At 43.3% G+C, this 12,830-nt stretch overlaps 1 protein-coding gene across 9 annotated transcripts in view; it reads left to right on the forward strand.

Annotated features, from left to right (window-relative positions):
• myo9aa (myosin IXAa) overlaps positions 1–12,830 on the forward strand; it is a 235,602-nt gene that overhangs the window by 213,482 nt on the left and 9,290 nt on the right. For 7 of the 9 annotated variants that reach the window (XM_060940904.1, XM_060940911.1, XM_060940910.1 and 4 more), the window contains 9 exons: positions 2,635–2,682; positions 2,776–2,887; positions 3,160–3,221; positions 3,731–3,923; positions 4,014–4,142; positions 5,124–5,229; positions 5,310–5,441; positions 7,566–7,689; positions 8,195–8,212. In XM_060940904.1, coding sequence (XP_060796887.1) covers positions 2,635–2,682; positions 2,776–2,887; positions 3,160–3,221; positions 3,731–3,923; positions 4,014–4,142; positions 5,124–5,229; positions 5,310–5,441; positions 7,566–7,689; positions 8,195–8,212 — 924 coding nt within the window. The remainder of the gene's footprint in view (positions 1–2,634; positions 2,683–2,775; positions 2,888–3,159; positions 3,222–3,730; positions 3,924–4,013; positions 4,143–5,123; positions 5,230–5,309; positions 5,442–7,565; positions 7,690–8,194; positions 8,213–12,830) is intronic. The other 2 variants (XM_060940907.1, XM_060940912.1) reach the window with 1 other exon arrangement.

The following is a 12,830-nucleotide window of genomic DNA, read 5'->3' on the forward strand; positions in this document are numbered from 1 at the left end:
TTTATTTAGTGGTTTTTTTTTTTTTTTAAAAACAGCATTTCAATCAGCTAACACTACTACAAAACTTCAATTCTGACTAGTCAAATTCAAAATAAAGGCTAGTATTGACCTGAATGTGTTGCTAACTGAATCATAGTATGTGGAATTGACTCCCTGGGGTCGACTCTTTAGTTTTCAACGTCAGGAATCAGGGATGGATTTTAGAACAGACTTCCAGGATCTTTGATCTAAAGGATAGAGACATGACATGCATGAAAATATACAGTCTGGACCCCTGGCCATCACACCCATATGTGGGCCTTTCTGAACCTGATGGCTTGAAGTTGAAAGCACACAATTGTATTGGATGTCTTTTGTATTGCTGGAACTAATGCCGCTTTTCCACTACAAACGCGGCTGAGTCGGGCTGAGCCGTGCCATGCTGAGTCGAGCTGAGTGGGGCTGTTGGAGTTGCATTTCGACTACAACCGCGCCGAACCGTGCTGGCTGGAAGTGGGTGGACACATTGGGTGGAGTTAGCAAAAGTGGGTGGACGTCACGTGATGTCGTTAGGCGGCGCAAACAGTGACATCGGTGATCTTTTAAGCGGTAGTCTCACGACCCGGATAGTAAACAATAAACATGGAGGACATGGAGTCGTTAGTGTTGCTAGTCTTGGTGCTGTGGTTTGTTGTCACCGACAACGGCAACAGATACTGGCAAGAGCGTATAGATGAGGCGAGGCGCATAAGGCTTCAGAAATTTTTGTAATTCTTCTTCTTCTAGGTTTACAGATCCCAGCGTGCTCGCGGGGCGTGTGTGGGCGTGTGAGGACACTCCTCCTCACCAATCAGTGCACAGGGGAGTGTCTCCTCACGCCCCTAGCCCCACTCGGCTCGGTTTGGCTCGCTTCAGCCCCACTCCAAAACCGTGTGAGTTTTGGGTGCTAAGCAGGGCTGAAGCGAGCCGAGTCGTGCTGCTCTGAGATAGTCGAAACGCGAGCCGTGTCGGGCTGAAGTGAGCTGAAAAAGGGTAGTGGAAAAGGGCCATAAGCAGCCCAAACCTGTTCCAGCATGGCAGTGCACAAAGTGAGCTCCATGAAGCAGGGATGAGAGTTCTCCGCTTTTCGGCAGATTTCCGCTTTTTCTGAGTAAAAATCAGCCTTTTTATATTATGCCAAATCCGTTGAGATTTTTTTTTTTTTCATTTATTGAGGGGGGTTGGGGTATGTTCCTTCGTGATACTCAAGCGTAATTCATTCCTACGATGATGTTACATGTTTACATAGTCTCGTTAAGTCTCGCGGTAGAATACGTGTCTTCTACAATGTAATTGGCCAAAACATTGCTGGCGAGAGCATGATAGCCAATCATAACAGTTCTTACAAGAGTGTTGGAGAGAACAAAAGTCAATCATAACAGTTCTTACAAAAGTACCCGCATCTGTTCTATTTTATCGAAACTTGCACATGTTCATCGTCGCTGCTCTTCAAAAATACGTTTCTCTTTCGTATCGGCTTTTTTACTCAAAATGCCGAATACAATTGACAAGCGAGACGAAGCGAAGGTACGTGAAATCAATGCTGGTATAAAAAACAGAGAGACAAGCTGACAAGCTTTTGTCTTTGGCCAAAAAGCTGAAGAAGAAGTCGAAATGATCAAATGAAAATGAGAAGTGACTGTGAACTATAAATAATTGTATAAAGTGTACATAGGCATTATCCCATAAACTTAGCATTCGTTTGATTTAATACATTGAACATGTATATGATGGATAGTCAGTAAATCTGAATTAATGCTGACCGTTTTGAAAACTTAAATATTTCAAAAGACGTTTTGAAGAAATCATATGCAACTAATGAGGACATGGGGAGAAAAGGTCAGTCACCCTAAAATTTTATTTAATATATGAACATTTTGATAATTAATAAAACTTAAGTTTAATGTGAATTTAGTTTGTCGTTTTTGTCGATCATGAATTATAACCGTACCCTTGAATGTAGAATGTGATTTTATCTTGAATTCAAACAATACTCCTATTGATTTGAAACATATTTTCATGTAAATATATAAAAAAGACAACAGATATATATATATATATATATATATATATATATATATATATATATATATATATATATATTTTTTTTTTTTTTTTTTATCTACTACAGCTCAGATTGCAGGACAAGTGGTTTGTAAGGCCTTATTTTTCAAAATTTTCCGGGGGGGCATCTTGTTTGGGATGAACTGGAACGCTGACTGAGTCCTAGTGACTGAAACCATTAATGCTGTTGTGGTTAAATGAATGCATCCCCACAGCCACGCGCACTCCAAAATCTAGTAAAAAGCCCTCCTTGAAGAGTAGTGGTGATTATAACGGCAAAGGGGAATTAATCTGGAATGGGATGTTAAACAAGGACACGTTGGGGTGATGGTCAGGTGTCCACAAACTTCTGTCCATATTGTGTATGTTAAGAAAATGAAGTGATGTCCCATTTTAAAGTTTAATACTTTAAGCTAATTGATTTGATTTGAAATATCTTCACTACTTGTGGCATGATGTATTTGTTGCCTCTTATTATTATTGACTAATTTTATCAGTTTTGTTTATTTAATTGTTGTAATCAGTTTATTTATGATGATGAAAAAATTCCAGGTCATCAAGCCAGATCGAAAGAAGAGGAGGAAAAAGGACACAGACATTGTGAGTATGATCACAGCCTGTATATTATTGGCTTCTCAATAAACAGTTTTTCATTTTTTTGCTCATCTCTTATTTCTTTTTCTTTTTTAACAGGTAGAGGAACACAACGGCCACATCTTCAAATCCACTCAGTACAGCATTCCCACTTACTGCGAATTCTGCTCCTCCCTCATCTGGATGATGGACCGAGCATGCGTCTGCAAACGTGAGTTGATGTCCTCTGCCTCGAGACTCCTCACTAACATTGCCATCACCCCAATTCACTATAAACAAATTGCTTACTGTCAAGCTCATGTAAGGCCGTTCTCCTTTCTCTCCTGTTTGAGTAGTCTGGCTTTGTCAGGCAGGATGTGTTCGTGCATGTAAAGCAATGCTGGCTTTAGCTTAAGAGTTGCTTCTTATACCTTTCTCCATGATGTACAAGACGTGATTTTAGGTGGAATATGAGACTCATTATGGTGTTTGTTTCGTGTGTAGTGTGCCGATACGCTTGCCACAGAAAGTGCTGTCAGAAGGCGATCAGCAAGTGCAGCAAGACGGTAAGGACGTGCACCTGGGGCTTTTAATTTGCTACTTGGACCATCATAGAGACTTGTGAGAGAGAACTTCACCTGGAAACACATTAATCTATGTTTATATTGGATTATGAAATTACTGGGCATAGCAAGAGTCCCTCATAAAGGGCAACGGATGCTGTAAGTTATGACAGACTCGGCTTGGCTAGTTAAAGATCTACAGGATGACGCCATTGGTTATGGTATTAGCTTGAAACTTGAAGCTTAAGAAGCTGATCTGTACAGATGGAGGTCACAAAGCTGATTCAATTAAAGGAATAAAGCAGCACTGCTGCATCGTTCTCTTTTTAGGTAGAAATCACTATAAGGAGATAGTCAAACTGCATTATGGGTAATGTAGGAAACCATTAGCCAAAGTGAAAATATGATCAGCATGTCCTTACGAAATAAACCTTGGACAATTGTTAATTTAAACAGATTATCAAAGTTGTTCAGGGTGGATTTTTCTCGACCTTATGTTTTTGTGTGTGCAGTATGATCCTGAGCTATCGTCAAAGCAGTTTAACGTGGAAGTCTCCCGTTTGACCCACGATGACCGCTCAGTACCTCTGGTGGTAGAGAAACTCATTAACTATATCGAGATGCATGGCCTCTACACAGAAGGCATTTACAGGAAATCTGGCTCTGCCAATAAAATCAAGGAACTGAAACAGGGTCTGGACACAGGTAGGGGACTTAAACAAGAGAACGAGATCAGCATTCATCATGCCTAGTGAATAACACGATCCGTTTTATCTTTAAATTGCTGTTGCACAGATGTGAGCAGTACAAATTTGGACGACTACAACATCCATGTCATCGCCAGCGTTTTCAAGCAGTGGTTGCGTGACTTGCCCAATCCCCTTATGACCTTTGAACTGTATGAGGAATTTCTAAGAGCCATGGGTAAGTTATTAGGTTGGCTTAGCATTAGGCAAATCTTTTTCTTTTAGCAGAGTTGTAATGAATCCATGTTAAGGTGAAATGAAATGAAGCGCGCTCTGTCTCTCTCAACAATTATTGAAAGATGTATATTATTAAACCAAAGTTAACTATGCTATGGGGAAGCCATGACCTAATGGTTAGAGAAGCAGCTTTGGGACCCAAATGTTGCCGGTTTGATTCCCTAGACCAGCAGGAATGGCTGAAGAGCCCTTGAGCAAGGCACCTAACCTCCAACTGCTCTGGATAAGCACATCTGCTTCAACGCCTGTAATGTAATCTCTGGATTAAAATAATACCAGGTCTGCGTTCGGATTAGAATGCCCTGGAACGCAGTAAAACCAAATGCACTGCAAAAAATGATCTCTTGTTGAGAGCAAATATCTTTGTGTGAATTTATCTATTATTTCTTATTAGAAGTTTACTAGAACTCAAATATAAGATTATTTAGCTTACTTTGAGACGTTTTTACTAATTTCAAGCCTTAAATTTTCTTATTCTATTGGCAGATAATTTTGCTTCTTTCTAGAATTGAATGCTTAAAATGAGCAAAATGATCTGCCAATAGAATAAGAAAATTTAAGGCTTGAAATTAGTAAAAACGTCTCAAAGTGCTAAATCTTCTATTTGAGTTCTAGTAAACTTCTAATAAGAAATAATAGATAAATTCACCCATATTAAAGATATTTTCTCTCAACAAGAGATCATTTTTTGCAGTGTGGTGCTGTGGGATGTTTTTAATTCAGACTATTGAGATTTTTTTTTTTTTAATATCGCAAAGTGGTTAAAAACAAATAATTACACAGGCTGGAGGCTGTGTGTGTGTGTGGGGGGAGTGTTAACCAGACAAGTTGAGTTTTTAAAAAAAAAAAAAAACAACCACCTGTCCTACAGTGTTCTAGTAGGCAGCACAAAAGTGAATGAATGTTTGTACCTTTTGTTCAGGCCTTCAAGACAAAAAGGAGGTGTTGCGAGGGGTGTACTCTGTGATCGATCAGCTCAGCAGAACTCACCTGAACACTCTGGAAAGGCTCATCTTCCACTTAGTCAGGTGAGAGACTCCTGAATTCTCATGCATGTTCATATCATCCTGAGAGCAGTTTATGACCCTTCTCTTGGGTATTTTTACAGGATCGCTCTCCAAGAAGAGACCAACCGGATGTCCGCCAATGCACTCGCCATTGTCTTTGCGCCCTGTATTTTGCGGTGCCCCGACACGATTGACCCCCTGCAGAGTGTTCAGGACATCAGCAAAACCACAGCGTATGTCATGACATTCTGTTGGCTTTCATTCGCACTCGCAGATTTGCTTGCTGAACACTTGCCACTGTTTCACGACTCGTTTTTCTGAAACAACCGTTTGTATAGACCCTTTTCACTCACGTGACCTTCGTAAACGCGACTGCCATTTTGGACATGAAGAAATAACGGTTTATGGCACAGACCCTTTCGGTTCTCGCTCATCTAGCTGCTACAATGACTGCTTAGACTGCAACAATAATACCTAACACACATTTAAGTATCCGTCGTAAAGACGTGAAACTCGTCGAGTGACGAGTGTGTTCATTGATAAGCTAACACAATCTAAAAGTAGACATACCATCACACTGCCCTGGCGCTGTGTACAGTTTACCTTCTATGGTTTGTGCACTCACTATTTGCCATTACTTTCTCCAACCCAGTGTTCGAACTATGCCGATATTTTCGGGGGGTCCCTTTTTTTCCCTGGGGGGGGTGCTTGCGCTTGTCTCAGAGCGCAGATCTCCAAACACATGAGAAGCCTGTCTTACGCACATATCACGCGGACTCCACACCTCCACACACGCATCGCGTCTGAAGTCATAACTCATCAGGGGAAATCGTGTCCGCATTATGTTCAAAAAACAACCTCGCGTCAACAATGATACCACACGCAAGAAAAAAAAAAAAAACAGTCAGGCTACTCAACACATCTGATCCACAGCAGCACCAAAGCATCACTGGAAATCATGTCAACAACCAATCTTCCATTTCAACACGCGGCAACAAACAAATGGCACCACAAACATGAACGAATCGGTCAGGCTACCGATTCCAAACCCACAGCAGACGAATAATTAAATGCATCTTACCTTAAAGCAGAATCGACCACAAAGGAAGTGTGTTGGCACTGTTAGCACACTTCCTTTCTACTAGTTTATGTCCCCAACCTGGCAGCAGCAGTCGTCATATCGGTTTATTTTATCTTTGATGTAAACACAACACTTTGGATATGCAAATGCTTACCGTTACACACGATTGCTATGTCAATAAACATCATTTTGCCAATATTTTAGGTGGGGTTTACATTAGACCGTATCAGCGGATCATTAGATTAACGTTTTTAAAACGATTAGTGTGCACACAGCAACGCCAATACACGATTCGCGTGCACATAGCAACGCTAATACACGGATACGCTCGGCTCCGCAGGCATCCTGCGCTCCAAATCACTCCGCCCTGAACAGCGAGTGCCCTCTGGAGGGTGCGCACTCCGGCCCTGCGCAGCTCACAGAGCGCGCGAGTGAAGTGCACGAGCAGTGATTCGGGACTGAGCCGCTGTGTGTGTGATCTCAGTGCATGTCGGGCATGCGCGTCACTTACCACTTGCAAGTGGAAGGATGGCAAGCCTAAAGACAATCATAACTACACAATGGGCAGTATTTGCATCAGTATTTGCAGTATTTTCATACTTTTATACTCTTTAATGAAAGGTAATACAAGGCGGAAGTCCGCGCCGTTTTTCAGCAGTCGCGTCACATGACCAACGCCAGCGAATCAGGAAGGTGGATGTCACAGTGACGTTGTCCAATGACGACGCCAGCTAGAGCTCAGCACAGCGTATCCGCGTATTCTCAATGTTTACACCGCACCGGACCAGACACGATCTGGATTGAATACGTGGACCCTGGCGGATTCCCGTTTCCCGGCGTTTCCAGGCGTTTTAATGTAAACGGACAGTGCATCCGCGAAGAAAACGAGACAGATACGGTCTAATGTAAACTTGGCCTTAGAGACCATCCATCTTCTCCGTCGGTCAGCATCTGTCGGGATCCGATAAAATGATAAATCTTGCCTTGTGTGTTGATGGTTACTACATCCAGGTGCACAACAATATAATGGCATGATGGAAGTCTTGCTGAAAGTAAAAACTTTCTTTGATGGCTATATTCCTTTCGATGCTTCGCCGTCGTTCCTCGTTGTTGGCTGTGGTAGACTACTGGTAGTTCATGTCCAAAACGGCAGCCGCATTTGTCGTGACGTCACGTGAAAAGGGTCTATACAGTCAACTCTGGCCTACTTTTCAGCCATATTGCTGGTGTTATAAGTTTTCACTCTCGGTGAAAGTGTGTGCGTTTTGTTTTACAGATGTGTAGAGCTGATTATTTGTGAGCAGATGAACAAGTACAGAGCCCGGGTAAAGGACATCAACACACTGGAGTTCGCGGAGAGTAAAGCGAAAAGCCGTCTGACGCTTATTCGCAGATCTATGGCGAGTAAACGAGAAACGCAGCAAACGGCACCATGTTGACCCAACACGCACCTACACCTTAACCCTGAATTTTCTGTCATGTCTCTCTAACCCCTTTCTCTCATATCCCCTCTGCTCTCAAATCCAGAAGCCCGTAGTAATCGCGGTTAGGTTTATGAGCATAACCCGCAGTGCAGCGGCGGTACGTACTCACTCTGCCTCACTCTAGCCATTCTGTAGCACTCCTCATTGGTTAAGTCCCAGCACTGTGTGGTCTCTGTCACCATCATCACACTACTCCAGTGTATCTGTCTCACCCAGTCAGATCACTTCCACTGGCACTTTTCACATGGTCACGTAGTGGCAGTGTATTCACTTCTAGGGTGGGCGTTCATCCCTCGGCGTGTTTCATCCCACTGTTGTGTGTCCTGTCGAGTACCTTATTTACTTCAGTTAATAAAATAATGTTTTACACTGTTCTCCTTTTCTTTTCCTTTTTTTTTTTTTTTAATGTAACAACATGCAGTCCAGTGCAGCAAGAAAGGTAACCTATGTATGTTTTGTGTTCTGTTGTAGCTAACCAGTGTGTGAGAGCGCTACCAAAAAGTAAAACTATATAGAGGATATTACATGGTTGCGTGAAGTTTATCTTTGAGTGGTGAATATATTTTTCAGTAAAACACTCGTGTGTCTCTCTTTCTCTGTGTATGTGTCTCGGTGCATGGTATATTTGATTTATATCCCCTATCAAAAAATTCCAAACTAAGTGTTAAAGGAGAACTGAAGTCATTTTTAAACGTGCTTTATTTCTTAACGTGTTATTCAATTACGTTTTTGGTTTTATTAACCTTGTATCGTGACTGGTATTGGCATATTATATTCCACTTATGGGCCTTTTTGGTTTTTAGCCATGTTGAACGTAGTTAATTTGGTCCACGGCGGGCGTCGCTTTTCCGCGCGATCTTCACGAGACTTGTGCGAGACTTCAAACGTGAAGTGTCAGCGCTGCCATTTTGAAAACTGTTTACACAGCGGCCAGATCGCCATATCATTCCAATTTAAATTAATTTGCCAGCTTCATCAGTGATGGAGATTATTCCATACGACTCCAAACCAACGTGGAGTAGAGAAGAGTTGGAAAGACGACAGGATAAGGACGAGTCCGTCACGCTGGTATTAACGTCGTTACTGTCACACATTTAAAACGTGCCAGATCAGGCGGCTGGTGGGTTTTCAAAATAATAAATACATGTTATACTGAGGGCGGCACGGTGGTGTAGTGGTTAGCGCTGTCGCCTCACAGCAAGAAGGTCCGGGTTTGAGCCCCGTGGCCGGCGAGGGCCTTTCTGTGCGGAGTTTGCATGTTCTCCCCGTGTCCGCATGGGTTTCCTCCGGGTGCTCCGGTTTCCCCCACAGTCCAAAGACATGCAGGTTAGGTTAACTGGTGACTCTAAATTGACCGTAGGTGTGAATGTGAGTGTGAATGGTTGTCTGTGTCTATGTGTCAGCCCTGTGATAACCTGGCGACTTGTCCAGGGTGTACCCCGCCTTTCGCCCGTAGTCAGCTGGGATAGGCTCCAGCTTGCCTGCGACCCTGTAGAACAGGATAAAGCGGCTACAGATAATGAGATGAGATGTTATACTGAGCGCATTTCCCACGTAATCCTCACTAAGGTTTCGGACGGCACTACAAAATGGCGTCCCCACTATATAGTGAGTAAGGAGCAATTTCGGACGCAGGGAAAACTTCCGGCTTGATTACATCGACATTCGAAGGAGGGCGCGCGCGTCTTTTGACAACGTTGGCAGGTGTTGGTCGCTTTGATTTCCGCTGTACGTTTTACTTCCGTCCAACGATGTCTCGCACAGATCTCAACGAATCTCGTTTACAGCCGTCGCTTTGACATATGGACTGATGTATTACAGAGCATATTTCAAACACTCATAACTTGCTATAGCAGTGACACAATGGCGATCAAAAATGCAGAAATAGAATTTTGATTAAAAAAATTTGCCTTCAGTTCTCCTTTAACTTTCATCTTTGAATCTCTGCATAAACCCACTGGAGGGAGCCATGTTTGTTTACATCAAAGTGACCTTTGACCTGCGTATGTGCAATGTACCGTGTTGTCGCCTGCCTTGCTCAGTATGATCATGATGCGTAGGTCGACACACATGGAAATGCTTGCAGAGCCACAGCTGTGACTCGATTTGGCTGTTTAGCATGAAATTGTGACATCAGTTCATAGTATATCCAGGATATATAGTACCATGACGAACACCTGTATCCATATTTTTAGTCCCCCACTGGTCGAAAGGCTCGAATGGGGATTGTTGTGGCAATGTCCACCCGTCCGTATGCCCATCCATCCCAGGAAAGGGTACACATGGTACACACCACCTGAAATCAACTCCTCTCGCAATTTTTGGAGGAATTTCACCAAACTTGACAAGAGGTATCGTTATACATCGGTACTACGCATATTGTAATTTCGTACAATTCGGTCACGTTTTACCGGAGTTAAAGCGCTTGACGAACAAAATTATAATTTGACAATTTCATGTGTGTTTTCCTTCTGAAATCAACTCCTCTCTCAATTTTTATCCCTCGCTGGCCAAAAGGCCTGAAGGGGATTATGTCGTGGCAATGTACGTCCGGCTGTCTGCTTGTCCGTCCTGGCAAGGGTACTCACCTTCTGAAATCAACTCCTCTTGCAATTTTCGGAGGAATTTCACAAAACTTGACCGGATCCTTTGTTTTATGTTGATCATACGCAAATTGCAATTTCGTTCAATTCAGTCGCATTTTACCAGAGCGATGGCCCTTGATTACCAAACTTGTACTTTGACAATTTCATGAGGGTGTATTAAGCACTGAAAGCATAGATATAGTTGCCAGCAGGGGATATTGTGCTGTCCGAGCACTCTTGTTTATTTTTGACATCACAAGATAAATTGCTTAATCAGTGGTGGAACTATTATGTCAACTGAGCTATCCTTGGCCAATCCCTGCACGGGAATGTGACGGAGTGCCCATCACTACGGTTGAGTATGTGCTCTGACTGCCAAGCATTGTGGTCGGGTGCAGGTTTGGCACCTCGTAGACTTTGGTTCAAGGCTGGGTGGGGTGACCGCTTTCTCCCTTCGCTACAGTTGGCGTCAGAAATGGGATGGTTTGCCCTGAGGCCATCGGAGGCGTGCCCTGTGTGTGACCCGTACGAGGGACCCCCAGGATGGATGACCCCTGTGCTGTGCGAGGGACCCCAGAGATGGGTGAAGCACAAGTGTGTGGGGTACCCTGGCATGGGAGAAGTACGGCTAGGGGATCCGTGAGGGACGCCTGTGTGCGTGAAGCGCATGGGTGTGCCTCCCGAAGGGGAGGGCGGTGTGACGGAGTGCCAGTCACTACGGTTCAGTATGTGCTGTGACTGCCATGCCAAAGAGCCTGATCTTTCACTCTGACGTAACTCCTGGGGTTTTCCTGTTGAATAGACGTCTCGTCTCGTCTCATCTCATCTCATCTGTAGCCACTTTATCCTTCTACAGGGTCGCAGGCAAGCTGGAGCCTATCCCAGCTGACTACGGGCGAAAGGCAGGGTACACCCTGGACAAGTCGCCAGGTCATCACAGGGTTGACACACAGACAACCATTCACACTCACATTCACACCTACGGTCGTGTGCTATCAAAATGGCAAACCAGTTCAAAATTATAATTATTTTGATTGATTTGTGTGGGGTGTTTTGGTGTGTGTGTGTGTGTGTGTGGAGGGGATGTGTCCATATTATTGTATAATTTTTGGTGTGTGGTTGTTGAAAATACAGTTAGGTCCATATCTATTTGGACACTGACACAAATTTTGTTTTTTTTACCTGTTTACTGAAACATATTCAAGTTATTGTTATCTAATGGACATAAAGTCCAGACTTTCAGCTTTCATTTAAGGGTATCCACATTAAAATTGGATGAAGAGTTTAGGAGTTTCAGCTCCTTAACATGTGCCACCCTGTTTTTAAAGGGACCAAAAGTAATTGGACACTTGACTCAAAGGCTATTTCATGGGCAGGTGTGGGCAATTCCTTCATTATGTCATTCTCAATTAAGCAGATAAAAGGCCTGGAGTTGATTTGAGGTGTGGTGCTTGCATTTGGAAGATTTTGCTGTGAAGAAAACATGCGGTCAAAGGAGCTCTCCATGCAGGTGAAACAAGCCATCCTTAAGCTGCGAAAACAGAAAAAACCCATCCGAGAAATTGCTACAATATTAGGAGTGGCAAAATCTACAGTTTGGTACATCCTGAGAAAGAAAGCACTGGTGAACTCAATGCAAAAAGACCTGGACGCCCACAGAAGACAACAGTGGTGGATGATCGCAGAATAATTTCCATGGTGAAGAGAAACCCCTTCACAACAGCCAACCAAGTGAACAACACTTTCCAGGAGGTAGCCGTATCAATATCCAAATCTACCATAAAGAGAAGACTGCATGAAAGTAAATACAGAGGGTTCACTGCACGGTGCAAGCCACTCATAAGCATCAAGAATAAAAAGGCTAGATTGGACTTTGCTAAAAAAAAAAAAACATCTAAAAAAGCCAGCACAGTTCTGGAAGAACATTCTTTGATGAAACCAAGATCAACCTCGACCAGAATGATGGAAAGAAAAAAGTATGGCGAAGGCGTGGTACAGCTCATCATCCAAAGCATACCACATCATCTGTAAAACACGGCGGAGGCAGTGTGATGGCTTGGGCATGCATGGCTGCCAGTGGCACTGGGTCACTAGTGTTTATTGATGTGACGCAGGACAGAAGCAGCCGGATGAATTCTGAGGTATTCAGAGACGTACTGTGTGCTCAAATCCAGCTAAATGCAGCCAAACTGATTGGTCGGCGTTTCATAATACAGATGGCCAATGACCCAAAACATAAAGCCAAAGCAACCCAGGAGTTTATTAAAGCAAAGAAGTGGAATATTCTTGAATGGCCAAGTCAGTCACCTGATCTCAACCCAATTGAGCATGCATTTCACTTGTTAAAGACTAAACTTCAGACAGAAAGGCCCACAAACAAACAGCAACTGAAAACCGCTGCAGTAAAGGCCTGGCAGAGCATTAAAAAGGAGGAAACACAGCGTCTGGTGATGTCCATGAGTTCAAGACTTC

Source organism: Neoarius graeffei, chromosome 15 (assembly GCF_027579695.1).
Source record: "Neoarius graeffei isolate fNeoGra1 chromosome 15, fNeoGra1.pri, whole genome shotgun sequence".
NCBI classification, from domain to species: Eukaryota; Metazoa; Chordata; class Actinopteri; order Siluriformes; family Ariidae; genus Neoarius; species Neoarius graeffei.